The sequence below is a fragment of the Talpa occidentalis genome, unplaced genomic scaffold (genome assembly GCF_014898055.3).
Source record: "Talpa occidentalis isolate TD23 unplaced genomic scaffold, MPIMG_talOcc4v2.1 talOcc4.14, whole genome shotgun sequence".
Lineage (NCBI taxonomy): Eukaryota > Metazoa > Chordata > Mammalia > Eulipotyphla > Talpidae > Talpa > Talpa occidentalis.
Genome location: NW_023601433.1, coordinates 26073751 through 26087601, shown reverse-complemented (window position 1 = coordinate 26087601; position 13851 = coordinate 26073751). Strand labels below are relative to the sequence as shown.

Genomic DNA, 13851 nt, shown 5'->3' with positions numbered 1-13851 from the left:
CCAGTTGAAAACCCCATTTATCATCATGGGTACTTCTTGCCAAAGGTTACTGAATTCTATTTTCTGATTTTTCTTAAGAATTTTGTGTTTATATTTCTGAGTGTTTTTTAAAGATGTATTTATTTATACAAGCACTGGGTACAGTCAGAAGTGCAGGAGGGTGAGAGGATTCACCAGAGCCAGAGCGGGGTGCAGAACAGGCAGAAGGACCAAAGTACACTGCTGAGGGGAACAGCGGGCAGCAGGAGAGGTCTACGCACCATGTGGGACCCTCGCCCCGTGGCCAGGGATCGAACCGGTGCTGCAGAGGCTGAGGGCAGCTTTGCAACCCAGCGCTCAACTGCTGCCAGTGGGAGGCCCCTCTGAGTGGTGTTTTGTTGGTTTTTTTGTCCCTGGAATATTGATTCATTTCTTAACTCAGTACCTCTTGTAATATTTTGTAGCTTTTCAGGTACAAGCCTTTCATGCTTCTCATGTGAAGATTACTCAGGCTTTTGCACCTTTGACCTCTGTGGCTATGACCCCTGTCCTCATGCAGGAGGCACTTGGGAGCATGGGCTCTGGGTACTCATGCCTGATGGTGGACTCCTGTAGTATGTGTGGGCATGTGTAAGTAGACCCACCTGAGCCGAGAGACTGAGCATATAAGGGCGGCGTCACAGAGAATGGCTATGAGAGGAAGAGAGCACAAGCCGACAGCAGAGAGAGCGCAGAGGCCTGGCAGCCTCTCAACACCCCCACCCTCGGGCCTCCTGCCTGCCCTGTACCTGTTTGCCTCTAATAGTGTAGAAAGATCATTAAAAGCCTGAAAAAGCCACTGAGGGCTCCAGGACTCTCTTTTTCCTGTCTGCCTGGGTCAGCAGAGAACTTGCCCTATGCCGGCTTGCTACTACATCATGTTTACCTTAATATTCCTTATTACGCAGTTAAACTTACATTGATTGCTTTTTGTGTTTAAAGTGTTGGTGACTCATTTCTCATCTACAGACTTGATTGATTTCTGCTGCTGGTTTTGTTACCAGAGGCCCAGACTGAAGCATGTAGACCAGGAGCATCTGGGAATCACTCACAGTCTGATCGAGGCAATTCTGACATCTCCACAGAGGAATATTGATGCTGAAGCAGCTAGATTTGCCCTTGAGAACATCAACAGTGAGAGAATGTGTTAGCAGAGTCAAACTTTACAGAAGGAAAGGCTATGACATTGACACCTCTACTGGATCCAGGGAAATCAGGTGCTGGTAGAAGATCTGACAACAGAAGTCACACCTGAGCCACTGAGGTTGGGAGCCCAGGCCCAGATAAAAGGAGATTTTTGACTCACTTTCTCACGGGGCTGAGATGCTGGGGAGGCACATTTCTGTCCTGCCATGTGCTTCAGGAACAGTCAGCCTCATCTTGGGGCTGGAGCCAAGACATGAGCAGAGCCCTGCATTGGCCGAGGCATCAGAGTAGGGACAGGGCACCCAGATCCTGAGAGCTGTGTTGAGTGTCAGTAGACAGGAGAAAGGAAGGTTCCCTGCCTCCTGCTGGTGCAGCATAAACATCTGCCAAACTGATGTCACTTCTAAGGATGAGATGAGTCTGGCTGATGCTCTCATTGAACAGGAGGGAGGGCTGAGTGAGCACAAGCTGGGAGAGGGAAACTGCAAACACACATTTATGGATGAGAGAGCAGGGCCCAGTCCCTTCCTGAACCCTGGTGGTGGAGCTCAGTTCACACCCCACACTGAGGAGAGGGTTTGCTTCACCCCTTGGAAGAACCCTGGGAGGAAGCACCTGCTGACATCAACAAAGGTCCCTGCTCAGGGGACTGTGTCAGGCCAGAGAGCAGCTGCTGTGTCTCCATCAGGAAGTCCCAGCACAAGCCCAGGCCCAGGCCCAGGCCCAGGCCCAGGCCCAGGCTCCTCTTAGAGAACAGACCTCATTATTCAGCTGTGGATGGTACCACTCTGCCCCCTGCTGGTTACAGGATGCACACTCACCAAGGACCAAAAACCTGAGAGCATGATTTTTTGCTGCAGCTCACAGATTGCCTGCTCTACTCACACCCATGCCCTAACTCATACACAGTGTGGCCCTAGAGTGCTGCACATAGTTATGCTGATTTCTCTCTCTCTCACAGAGTTTTGATCTGCAGGAGGTTAAAAAAAAAAACCCTCAGTGGCATGAATAATAACTGAAGGGTTTTTTTGTTTTGTTTTGTTTTTTAAAAGATTTTATTTATTCATTTATACAAGAACCAGAGTACAGGCCAGATGCATGGGAGGGTGAGAGGATTCACCAGAGGCAGAGTGGGGAACAGAAGAGGCAGACTGACAAAATACACTGCTGAGGGGAGCAGCGGGCATGACAGGAGGTGTGCCACGCCATGTAGGACCCTCGCCAGCTGGCCTGAATCAAACCTGTGCTGCAGAGGCTGCGGAGAGCTTCACAGTGCAGCGCTCAATGGCCTGCACCACTAGGAGAGGCCCAAGAACTGAAGTTTTTTATCCCCAGAAAATAATACAGTGTTAAGATGGCATATCTTCATTAGTATATATTTTAGGTATGCATAAGAGGTTATTTTTCAAAGTATTATGCGTTCAAATAGGAATCTCTGATCAGTGTTACATAAATTTATTTGCCTTTTAAATGTACCATTTTGCAGCAAAATAAAATGCTCCACATCGTCACCTAGTGGTTACCTGTGGAGATAATGAAAAAAAATCTAAGAGCTGCTCTAATCAAGAGGTGCATAGGAAGTATGCTTCCATAGAGACAAAATAGAAAACTCCTATTTCATTTGAAAGAGCAGGAAATATTATTATGGAACAATTCCACCGAAGGGCATAATTTCACAGGACACAGTAACAAAACCTAAGGGATCACATTGGTCCAATTTATTTTTTCATAGGTGGTGTTCCCATAACGTAAAAATCAAAATTCTTTTGTAAGAAATTATAACAGTGATAACTATGCCTGACCAATAAGTTATACAGACAAGCAGTATTAATAGACTGCTATCTTTCATTATGGATGTAACTGGTTTAATACAAATATTAGAAGAGATTTCCATAGCAGATTAATTAATTGATGTGCCATCATATGTATAATTTATTCCAGTGATACAGAGACTCATAAACAGGGAGACTCAGCATAATGCCTGCAATGTGGCTCCTCACCAATAAGGAGAAATATCCAAATATCTGAAAGGTTGATGCAGGGGCCAGGAATGAGGAAGCCCACATAGAAAAAAACAGGATGGCCCTGACACCAGTACCACTGATACCATCAAACCAAAACTGAAGCCATAAACAGGAGAAAAACAACTCGGCTCCATGAAAAACAACTTTGTTCCACCTAAACCTGCCCTCCCCCACCCCCGACAACGGGTGCGACTTCACTGACCCCCCACCTTGGGTCTGTGAATCTCACCCGGGGGCGCGATAAAGTTTCCCTACCTGTGAGAAACTTGGCCTGGCTCTCCTCTTTACCACGCCAATCCTTTCAATATTGTCCTAGAACCATTGCCTAATCTCTGAGAAGGTCCTTGTTTTCCCTCATAGAGGATGAGGAACTTTTCTCTAAACCCGTATGTGAGAGTGGGTGAGAGCCAAGGCCTAGAGGAGAGAGATGTGGGCCTGAGTATCCCCCACAGCAATTGTAGCCTCTCTCCAGTGCTCCCCCTCCCCAGCTCTAACCTTGTCCTGACTTCACACTGAAGGTCGGGCACCTATGGGGTAGCAGCTCTGGGCTGGGGTTCCTCCCTGTCCTGAGTCCTCACCTAGCTTCTCCAAGCTCATGACTCAAACCTGGACAATGTGTCAGCAGCTCTGAGCACTCAGCTGGGGGGCCTAGGGGTTCTGCTCTGAGCCCAAGGCAGCAGTGTCCTTGTGTGGGGACCCTCACCTGCCCTGACCAAAACAGTTGGACAGGCTGAGGCCTATTTCAGGAGGGAAAAGTAACAGAAAAGATCAATTTGTTCTGAGTGTGAAAACTTTGGTCATGAGGCAAAGTTCTATAATATATCAGATGTTTGGTTTTTGTTTCCTAAGCATCAGACACACTGAATAGAAAATTGGGAGGATGGACATTGTGATCTGGAAGCTCCTGTAAGTACAATGAGTGTGTATTCAGCTAATTTTGAATTGCAAAGAGTCAAGGTCCTGACCCTAAGCAGGTTGAGGCTTCTGTCCTGCTCCCCATTTGTGTGTGTCACAGGGAGAAGCACTGCTGTATCCAATCTTACAGTAGTAGTTGGCCTCGTCCACAGGCTGTGGCCCTGAGATGAGCAAGAGCCCTGCACTGGCTGAGGCATCTTGGGCCCCAGAGAAGTGGCTGGGGACCCCAGGGCCCTGGTGTTTAGTTGAGTCTGAGTAGTAGTACAGGAGGTACCAGAGAGGGCTCCCTGGTTTCTGCTGGTACCAGTATATGGCATAGCTGCCAACACTGAATCCACTGCTCAGGGTGCAGGTGAGTCTGGCTGTTGCTCCAGGAGAAGCAGAGAGGGCGGGCGGCTGAGTCAGCACAGGCTGGGAGAGGGAACCTGCAAACAGACACATCAGAATGAACTGGGCAAACATGGTGCAGCTGCTGGTATAGCTGAAGTACAAGAAATTGATTCAGTCTATGGACGCCAGAGTGTCTGAGGCCTGTCCCCACCTGTGCAGTGAGAGAGGAGCAGGAGGAACAGAGGAGTCCAGGCCATGGTGCTCACACTTCTCTGAGCCCACATGGGGCTGGGCTGCCCCTGGGCTCCTTTTCTCCTCCACCCTCTGCCACAGGAGGGGCTGTGCATGCAAATGTGTTTCAAGCTGTGCTGCCCATCCCCATTCTGAGCCCTGGTGCTGGAACTGAGCTCATAGTTAACACAGAAGAAGAGGGAAGATTGCTTCACCCCTTGGGAGAGCCCGGGGTTAGGAGCATCTGCAAATTACACACAATGGTCTCCATTCAGGGGTTTGTTTTAGGCCAGAGAAGATACAGCTGCTTAGGCTCCATTAGGGAATCCAGGACCCAATACCCAAGTCCAAGTGCCTTTGAGTGAATAGTCCAACTGAGCCTTTGTGTAGGGCCTGCTGGGCTGTACCATAGCTGCCCTACTAGTATTAGGGTACATACTCACCATGGCCCAAAGCCCTGATGGTCCAGCTGGTGACTGAGCCACCTGGTCACTGTCTCTGATCACACACTGTTGCTCTCATTCCTAGCTATGTGTGTTTGATACACTGTGCTAGAGATCTGTAGTTTTCACTTGTACATATGCCATGGTTCATGGATGGTACAAAACCACATGTATAAATCTACTTACGTTTACTGCTCCTCGGTGCATATTCTAGAAAAGGTCAGTGATCCCTGGGTTCATCAAGACAGTACTAAGAGACAAGAGGACAGTTTGGCTGGTGTGAAAACTTTGTAAATCCTGATTAGGGTTTGAAATGGGAGTTGTCATAGTGAAAATAGGAAAATCGGGCCTCCCCGGTGGCGCAGCGGTTGAGCGCTGGGTTGCGAAGCTGCCCGCAGCCTCTGCAGCACCGGTTCGATCCCCGGCTGCTCCCCGGCCACCAGAGGAGGGTCCCACATGGCGCACAGACCTCTCCTGCCGCCCGCTGCTCCCCTCAGCAGTGTACTTCGTCCTTCTGCCTGTTCTGCTCCCCACTGTGGCTCTGGTGAATTCTCTCACCCTCCTGCGCTTCTGACTGTACCCAGTGCTTGTATAAATCAATAAATAAATCTTAAAAAAAAAATAGGAAAATTCAGGAACTGTATGAAAAGTCCAGAAGTTTCCAGCACTTTAATAGAGATTACACTAATTTATGAAAAATGAATTGTTTACCAGAATGGTGAGAATGGTGTTCCATATGCCTTTATCCATGAAGTGAGCAATCATCCCGAGATTTTAATGTCTTTTCTCCATAGTGGTGTCATTTATTTCTTGTCAGGATTCTGTTTTAGCAGTCATTTTTTTTAAAATTGCGTGCAAGTTCGACAGAGTATAAGGGAAAGTACACATTGGAAAAAAAAAACATGTTTGCTAACATTTCATGTGATATAGATTATTATACAGATACATAAGGAACTCATACAACTCAATAAAAATAATCAATTAAAAAATAAACAAAACCCCTGCATAATGAAGACATGCATAGTGGCCACCAGATATAAACAAATAGGATTTCGACATCACTGATCCTTAGGGAAATGCAAATCAAAACAACATTGAGATCTCACCTCACACCTGTTCACATGGCTCCTATAAAAGAGACAGGAGATAACAAGCACTGTTGAGGAGTGGGGAGGCAGGGCCTGATACCCAGCCAGTGGGCATTTCATTTGACTAAGTCATCATAAGAAAAATTACAGATTCTCCTCCAATGGGGAAGAAAATAGAACCAACATGTCATCCAGAACCATTTTTGGAGGGACATCATAAAGGCGGTGGGATCCGTACCTTGAATGGAGGAGGTATTTGTATCCCGTTGGTCCACAAAGGCCAAACTACAGAAGCACCTACGTGTCTGACAATGGACGAGTGGATGGAGATCACACGCATAAGCGAGGCATCATTTCCCGTGCTCAGGTATATCTAAGTAGCATTCTGTGTAGCTTAAAATATGTAATTTTATTAAAATTAATAAACAAATGTGATGAATTTCTATAAACATTGAATTAAAGAACTAGCAATGGGAGGGAAAACAAAATCTCAATGTTTAAGGTATATTACTACTATCAGTAAAGTTTATTCATCCTGGAAAATGTGTCAGCATTGGGGAGCTCATGGGGGCAAAGTTTTGCATTGTCTCTTTTCCTCACCTATGTTTGTCACTCTGCTCAGCACCATCTTCACAATGACCAGCTCTGCCCTCAGGCGGCAGCCCAGGAGTGAGTGGCTACTATACAGTGGCCCATCATCCCCTGGGGCCCAGGTTCCTGCTGTATGTCTCAGTCCCTGGCTTTGCTGGTGTCAGGAAATCCTGCAGCGTCTAACACTGAAGCCTCTGCTCAAGTGAGTCTGGCTGTTACTCCCAGGAGTGCTCAGAAGAAGGTTGGCTGAGGCAACCCAGGCTGGGAGAGGGAATCTGGTCACAGAGACCCCTCAGAAAGAGAATCAGGACCAGGATGCAGCTGCTGGGTGATGTGAGCAAAAAGAAAGTGACTGGGGTGAAGGATCGCCCTGGGTCTCTGAGTTCTGTTCGGTCCTGTGCAGTGACAGAGGAGCAGAAGGTGGGGGGTCCAGGCCTTGGTGCTCACAGGCCCTTTTAGGCCACAGAGCTGGAGGTGGGTTGCCCCAGGCCTCTCTTATCCTCTCCCCACAGAAATCTCAGAACGGGAGCTGCTCATGCAAATGTGTGGCACCCTCTGTCTCTCCCCAGTGTACGTGAACTCCCTGAGGTCCTTGGACAGGGAAGAGGAGATGATGCACTAGTTTTCCCCATGAATGGGCCTGGGAGGAAGTAACTGCTGGGTCCACACACAGACTCATGTCTAGGGGACTCAGTCAGGCCCAGAGAGGACACATCTGCAGGGCCCTCCTGAGATGCCAAGAGTCCTGCTCTCAGTGGAGGGCTGCCCAGCCAGGAGCCTCTGTCCTGCAGGAAGCTTCAGGTATGGCCCCCTGCTGCCCGATGCTGGTCGACAGGAGAACCTTCCTTCCTTCACTGCTTCCAAATCTACCAGTTTCCTGTGTTTCCATCGTGTGAGAGTGACCTATCCAGAAAAGGAAGGGGGTATTCTTATAGTGTACCCTCACTGTCTCTGCCCTTCCAGGGGTGTTCCACTAGAGGGGAGAATATCCTGGGAGACGCTAGGAACCACTTCGGAACTAGGACATGCTGCCTGGAACAGAGGGATCTGTCCATAAGGCAGCTCAGAGGAGGCAGCTTTGCTCTGGTTCAGAGTGAACAGGACTCCGCCAGAAGAAATGATCCAGAGGAGGATACAGAACAAGCAGACACTGGTCCTTACCAGAGCAGACTTGAGAGGAGATACCCCGACCCTAGGGATGCCAGGGCCTGAGGACTGAGAGGGGGCAGGTTACAACAGGGAGCCTGTGGGCTTCCATGTCTGGAGAAATCTCTATACATCCCCATGCTGCACACGGGAAAGAGCTCTGCTGGAAAGTTCTAGGACAGAACTTGCACAGAGACCCCTGGCAAGAGGATTTTGGGGGATGCCTGGAGGAAGATGACTCAGACACGGGAAACAGTGAATCCTCATGCCTCATGGGGAGACGGGGAGTTCCCACAGTCTGTGGGTTAAATTGCTGGTGTCCTATAGGTTTTCCATAAAATTTTAAGATCAATTCTGTAGATAGTTACTTGATGTCCTTAATCAGTCTCATCCACCTATATTATAGTTGCACACCTGAACAATGAGACAATATCATTATTCAGGAAATCCCCACAGGACAGAAGCACCTGCAGAGATTATTAGCACAGTATCTGTTCTCAAGTTCACTAGCCCACCTAGGTTCTTAGCAGCTTTCTGATGTGCTGTAGAAGATCGTCTGTTCATTTAAGACCATAATTTAGGCAGCACAGTCTTGTTTTTTGGGAACAAAGAACAGCTCCTCCTCTCTCACCCTACTTTCCACCAAAGTCCATGCATGACCATCCCCTTTTATTCCTGTCAGATCCATTCCTCATGGGGTGTGTGGGTAACAGGGACAGTAACAGGGACATGGTATTGACAAGAGGCTGTTCTTCATCTTCTGCTGCTCTAGACCCACCTGTCACCGCTGCTGTCCCAGCTGACCCTGAGGCCCTGGAACTGAATGGTGGATCCCCATGATGGAGCTGAGGGCAGGGTGTGAAAGGGCAGGATGGGAGGGAGAGATGAGCACAGAGGGTGAGGAATGAGATCCCCAGAGATAAGAAGGGCAGGACTGGAGGGACTGACTTATGGTAAGTGACACGTAAAGTGAGTGTCACACACTTCTCTGGTCCAGGAAGGACACTTGAATCAGAAGGTGACTGCCGCAGACCAGCCTCGGCAAAATGTCATGTCAGGGGTTCCCGAAAGGATGAGACGGCCTAGGCGACACATTATGGGGCTGAGGGGAAGGGGATGAGGTAGTGAGGAGACACTGACACTGGAGGAGGTGCAAGTATCTTCTGCCAAGAGACCTAGCAGGTCTTTATTTATTCATTTTTAGCAAGCAGAGAAATTACATCATCATGTGCAAAGCAGAAACAATTAGTGTATTTTATTCCCATGGACTACTGGTTCCTACGGGTCTCAGCTAGACGGTAGCCTTCAAGGTTAATAGGTAAAAAACTAAGCCTTACACTAAAACTTATTATTTCAGCTAGACAATTACCTAAGACAGTTGATAGCCGCCAGTACATTCCTATCAGCTAAAGCCTAAGCATCAAAAGATTTTTTTATTCATATGGCCTTCAGCCGGAGACCAGCTGCTTCTCATTTAAAAACTTTCCTAAGAAACTTCTAAAAAAGCAAAAGAAGGACTTACTATAATTGTTGTGCTGGATTGCTAGTCGGCATGTTCAATAAATTGTCCTCTATTGTCAAGTGGGCCAAATTGTTTAATAACTAATTTCTAAACAGATAATTTTCCATGCCATTTGCTTGCAGTATGCTGATATGTATAATTTATTGCTTAATGTACTTTTTGACAATTTTTTCTCTTTTTATGACCAAGAACAAAAAACAAAGGGATGTTAGATCTTCAGCCCCACGGCATGAGGCTCTTTAGCTTTGGCCCCATGGTGTGAGGCCCTTTTTCTTAGCTGCTTGCCAGTATCTTATCTGGCTGGGGCAACAAGGCTCCCTGCAGCAGGTGACAACGAACAATGCATTAGATTGGATGGACCATGTGATGGACTGTTTGAGCAGCTCAGGATGTCTTTGCAGCTGTCTTGATTATCCCACCAGGACCCTTCCCCGGAAACATTCAGAATGTGTGTTTCCTGGTTTGTTTTTTCTGTCTGTCTGTCTATCTCACTTCCTCCCTCCCTCCCTCTAGATCTATCTACTTATCTCTCATCTGTGATCTATTTATCAAGTATGTTTGTGTTTTCAATATTTTATGCTTACCATATGCACTGAGGTGCAGCTGACAAATATTTATGGTGCAGAATAGGATGATTTAATATACATGCACAATGTAAAAAGATTCCACAATTAAGTCAATTAGCACATCTTTAACTTTATATATATATATATATATACATATAACTATATCTATACACACACACACACATGCTAACTTGGCAAGTTTGACGTGCTCTGTAGAGTATGATTGCTCATAGTGAGCAAGCTGGGTGTTAGATCCCAGGAATCCTTCATCTTATCACTGAAAAGTTGTGCCCATGGCTCCTGCCCAGGAACAGACCACAAACGCTGTGTCCTGGAAGCCTCAGGGGAGTGGAAATGGCTGAGATGCAGGGGTATTTCAAATAAAAACAGACCCCTGAGGACTCCCCCGCCTCAACCTTTAGGCTCCTGCTCCCCACTTTCACTCTCAGCCAGAGCAGGGGTCCACATTACTTTCCTGCCCTCAGCTTGTTTCCACAAACAGAAACACTGATTGAAGGGTGACAGGGACTGATATTTAAAACAGTATTTACTATAAAGACATCAGGGAGTAAACACAATTCAACTGAGACCAGCTGGTGGAGCCAGAATGTGGGCTGAGCTCACTTTGGAGGTCCAGTTCAGTTTAACTTTTCAGTTGTTTTTCCCTCTTAAGCAACATAATATATCACCATATATCTCCTTAAGTAACTGCATTGTTAATCTTATCTCTGAAAAAAAAATAAAGTACACAAATGCCACTTTGTGACTCCAGTTTTGGTGATTAGATGCAAATCTGTAATAAACACCTTGTGCAGATTTTGGGCTGTTTTCAGTGTTTGATGTTTATGAAAAAGTTGCTATAAAGAGTCACTTGGAGGAGAGCAAGGAGACCTGGAGGAGGCACATGGAGCAGAGATACATGTGAAAAAGGTGCACTGGCTTTTGGTCCTGGGCTGTTTTAAACATATGTGGGTGTTGAAGTCCTGGTTTCCAGAGGTGGAGTCACACCAAACTAAAGTCACGATTGGTCACTTTTGATGTCTCAAGTCAACAAACTCAAAGTACTTGACTATGGACTATTTATTCAGATTAGAGGGCAGAAAATTATCCTTAAGAAGAGTTGGCATCACTATTTTACTTTGCTTAAAAAAAGTGGAGGGTAGTAGAGGGAGGTCAATATGGTGGTGTTGGGGAAACACTGTGAATAAGTCCTCCCATAAAACAAAACAAAAAAAAAAGTTATAGGGAGGAAAAGGGCAGGTCCCTGCAAGAACCAGGACACAGAAGATAAACAGGTGATTCTGTCAAACTGCCCCAATGTTATAGGGCAGGGAAAGGGGCAGCCCAAACCCCGCAAACCTGCCTATTTTAAATGGGTTCTGCCATCCGCCGCATCAACACAAAACATAGGAGACTTTAATGGGAAGGAACTTTAATAAAACTAGGAAACAATACAGGTAAGGCAAAGAGTCTAGTTTCTAAATGAAGCACCCAAAGTTACCCGTCCCCTCGTGGGTAAAACTCCATCCATATGGGATCGGCCCAGAACAAGGCCCCAAAGCCTGCCACAAGTCTAAAGCATCTTCCAGTGGGGACCCACAGAAAAGGGTCAGAAACAACCAGACAAGGCCGAAGGAAAAGAGCAAAATCAACATCAAGATAAAAGCTGCCATTGTCACCTCGCCACGGGTCTCACCCACATCTGTGTCACCCAGTCCACGACCAAAAGACAAGCACAGTTTCTTCACGTGTCTCTAGGCTCCATGCGCCTCCTCCAGGTCTCCTGGCTCCATCCCTCTTCCTTCCTTCCTCAGTCTCTTCTGCAGCTTCTCCTCTTCCTGCTCAGCTCCACCCTCCCTTGGGTGGGGCAGGGAACCTCTCTCTTTCCTGGGGACCACCCTGTTACACCAAGAGGAAAGTTGCCATAAAAGAGAACGAGAAGAGAGGAAAGCTCAGAACCCTGCTACCCTCCCACCCAAACAAAGCTGGCAACAGAAAGAAGAAAAAAAAAAGAAACTACAAGAACAAAGTACACATCAAGCAGGGCAGTAAGTGGAAAGGAACTGCAGCAGGTACCACACCGCGCGAACAGGAACTGTGGAGAACTTTGTGGGAATTGCCACTGAGGTGAGAAAACAGCTCTAGGTGCCATTAGAGGAAAATAAGAACACCACAGAGAGACCTGCAAATAGCACAAGGCCAGCCAGTAAGCTTGTGTGGAAAAACATGTGCACTCGAAAAGCATACGCAGATCACGACTGTGAAGGTCCCGGCACCGAGAAAATCCCGGCACCGAGACCTAGGTTTGTGGGGAGATACGCAGGAGCCATCAAAAACCAGGCACCCAGGCTTGGGAGGCACCATTCTGTGGACACTGAACTGGGCTATCACCTGTGTCCCAGATCTGAGAGCTTTGGAACTGCGAACTGGGGCATGAAATTTAGGGCCTGGGATTCCCATGACAGTAGGACACAGGGCAGACACAGCTCCCCCTCGCCATTGCCATTGAGGTGCTCCACACCCCCCACACCCTCCCCCCCAGTCTATTCCCCAGAGACTTATGGGGGGTGGGGGGCGGGGAATGCAGTTCTAGAAGGATACTAGCAAAGATCTCTGGCGCCACCTAGTGATCAGAACAATATTACCAACTTCCTGATAGTTGTAAGCCAGGGATCCCAAAACTATACTGAGGCTCTGAGAGAGGGTGGGCCATGCAAATGGGAGAAAGAAGGGAAACAAAGCATGGAGCAAGACCCCATTCTGTAACTGAGAGCAAGGTGCAGGATCTGGGATGTGAGACATGCCATAAGAGTGGGCACTGCACAGGGTGACAGCCAGCGTTTTGGATCTGATAGCCCTGGAACTGAGACCTAGATGCAGAATTCAAGGCGTGGGATCCATATAGCTGCAGGCACAGCACCAGGTGAACACGGGGAAGACATAGCACCCAGCATGAGCAATAGCCCCTATGTTGAGGTGCTCCCCTCCTCCCCCCTTCGTTTTTCAGAGACCTACTAGGAAAAAGCACAGGTCAGCAAGCTTGGGTCTCTGGCGCTACCTCGTGACCAGAACAAAATCACCAACTAGCTGATTCCCCGTTGGAACTGAATAATACGCAGGGAGGGAACTGTAAGGGACAGTGTCCAGCAACACAGCCACAGCATCAACACTTTGTTGGAGTTTTGGCCTAACTGTGCTGCTCTGTCTGGTAAACAGTTTCTGACACACCTAAAGGAGCACTCCAAAGAGATGCCCGCCAACACCAGTGGCACAACATCCCAACACATAGTACTATTTAGAAAGCAAACAACAGGGAGAAGAAAAAAATATAAATAACCAAGCAAGCTGGTAGGAGTTGCACACCTTCAGACCCCACTCTGGGGTCTCTGGTCACCTGGCGGTAGGTCAGAACTGTTGCTCAGGATATTTTCTGTCTGGTCCTGATACAGCACAAGTGTCATCCATGTGGCTGGGATCTCCTGCTGAGGGAAAGTCAGCTTCCTGAACATCCTGACACTGAGGACCTCTCTGGGGGCAGAGGAGGAGCCCTGATTTCTGGAGGCACAGAGGCAACTCCCAGACTCCTCTGCCCATGACAATGTATGCTGAGAAAGAAGAGAATGGGGTGTGTGTGTGTGTGTGTGTGTGTGTGTATGTCTGTGTGACCTGACGAGGCTGAGGGGCCCCTGACCCACTCTGCTCTCTCCACACCCTGAGCTGTTTGCGCCATGAAAATCCTCCCTGGAAGCTGATTAGCTCCAAGGCCCTCCCTTGTCCTGGGTGCTGGAGTAAAGAAAGGACGAGAGTCTTGAAGACACTAACCTTGGAGCA

The 13851-nt window shown here is 47.7% G+C and overlaps 1 gene segment (V, D, J or C); it reads right to left on the bottom strand.

Annotated features, from left to right (window-relative positions):
* Positions 1 to 4154: 4154 nt before the first annotated feature.
* Positions 4155 to 4690, bottom strand: LOC119244017 (probable non-functional immunoglobulin lambda variable 5-48). The segment is given in 2 exon segments: positions 4155 to 4528; positions 4645 to 4690. Coding segments are annotated over 2 exon segments (420 nt in total).
* Positions 4691 to 13851: the final 9161 nt, after the last annotated feature.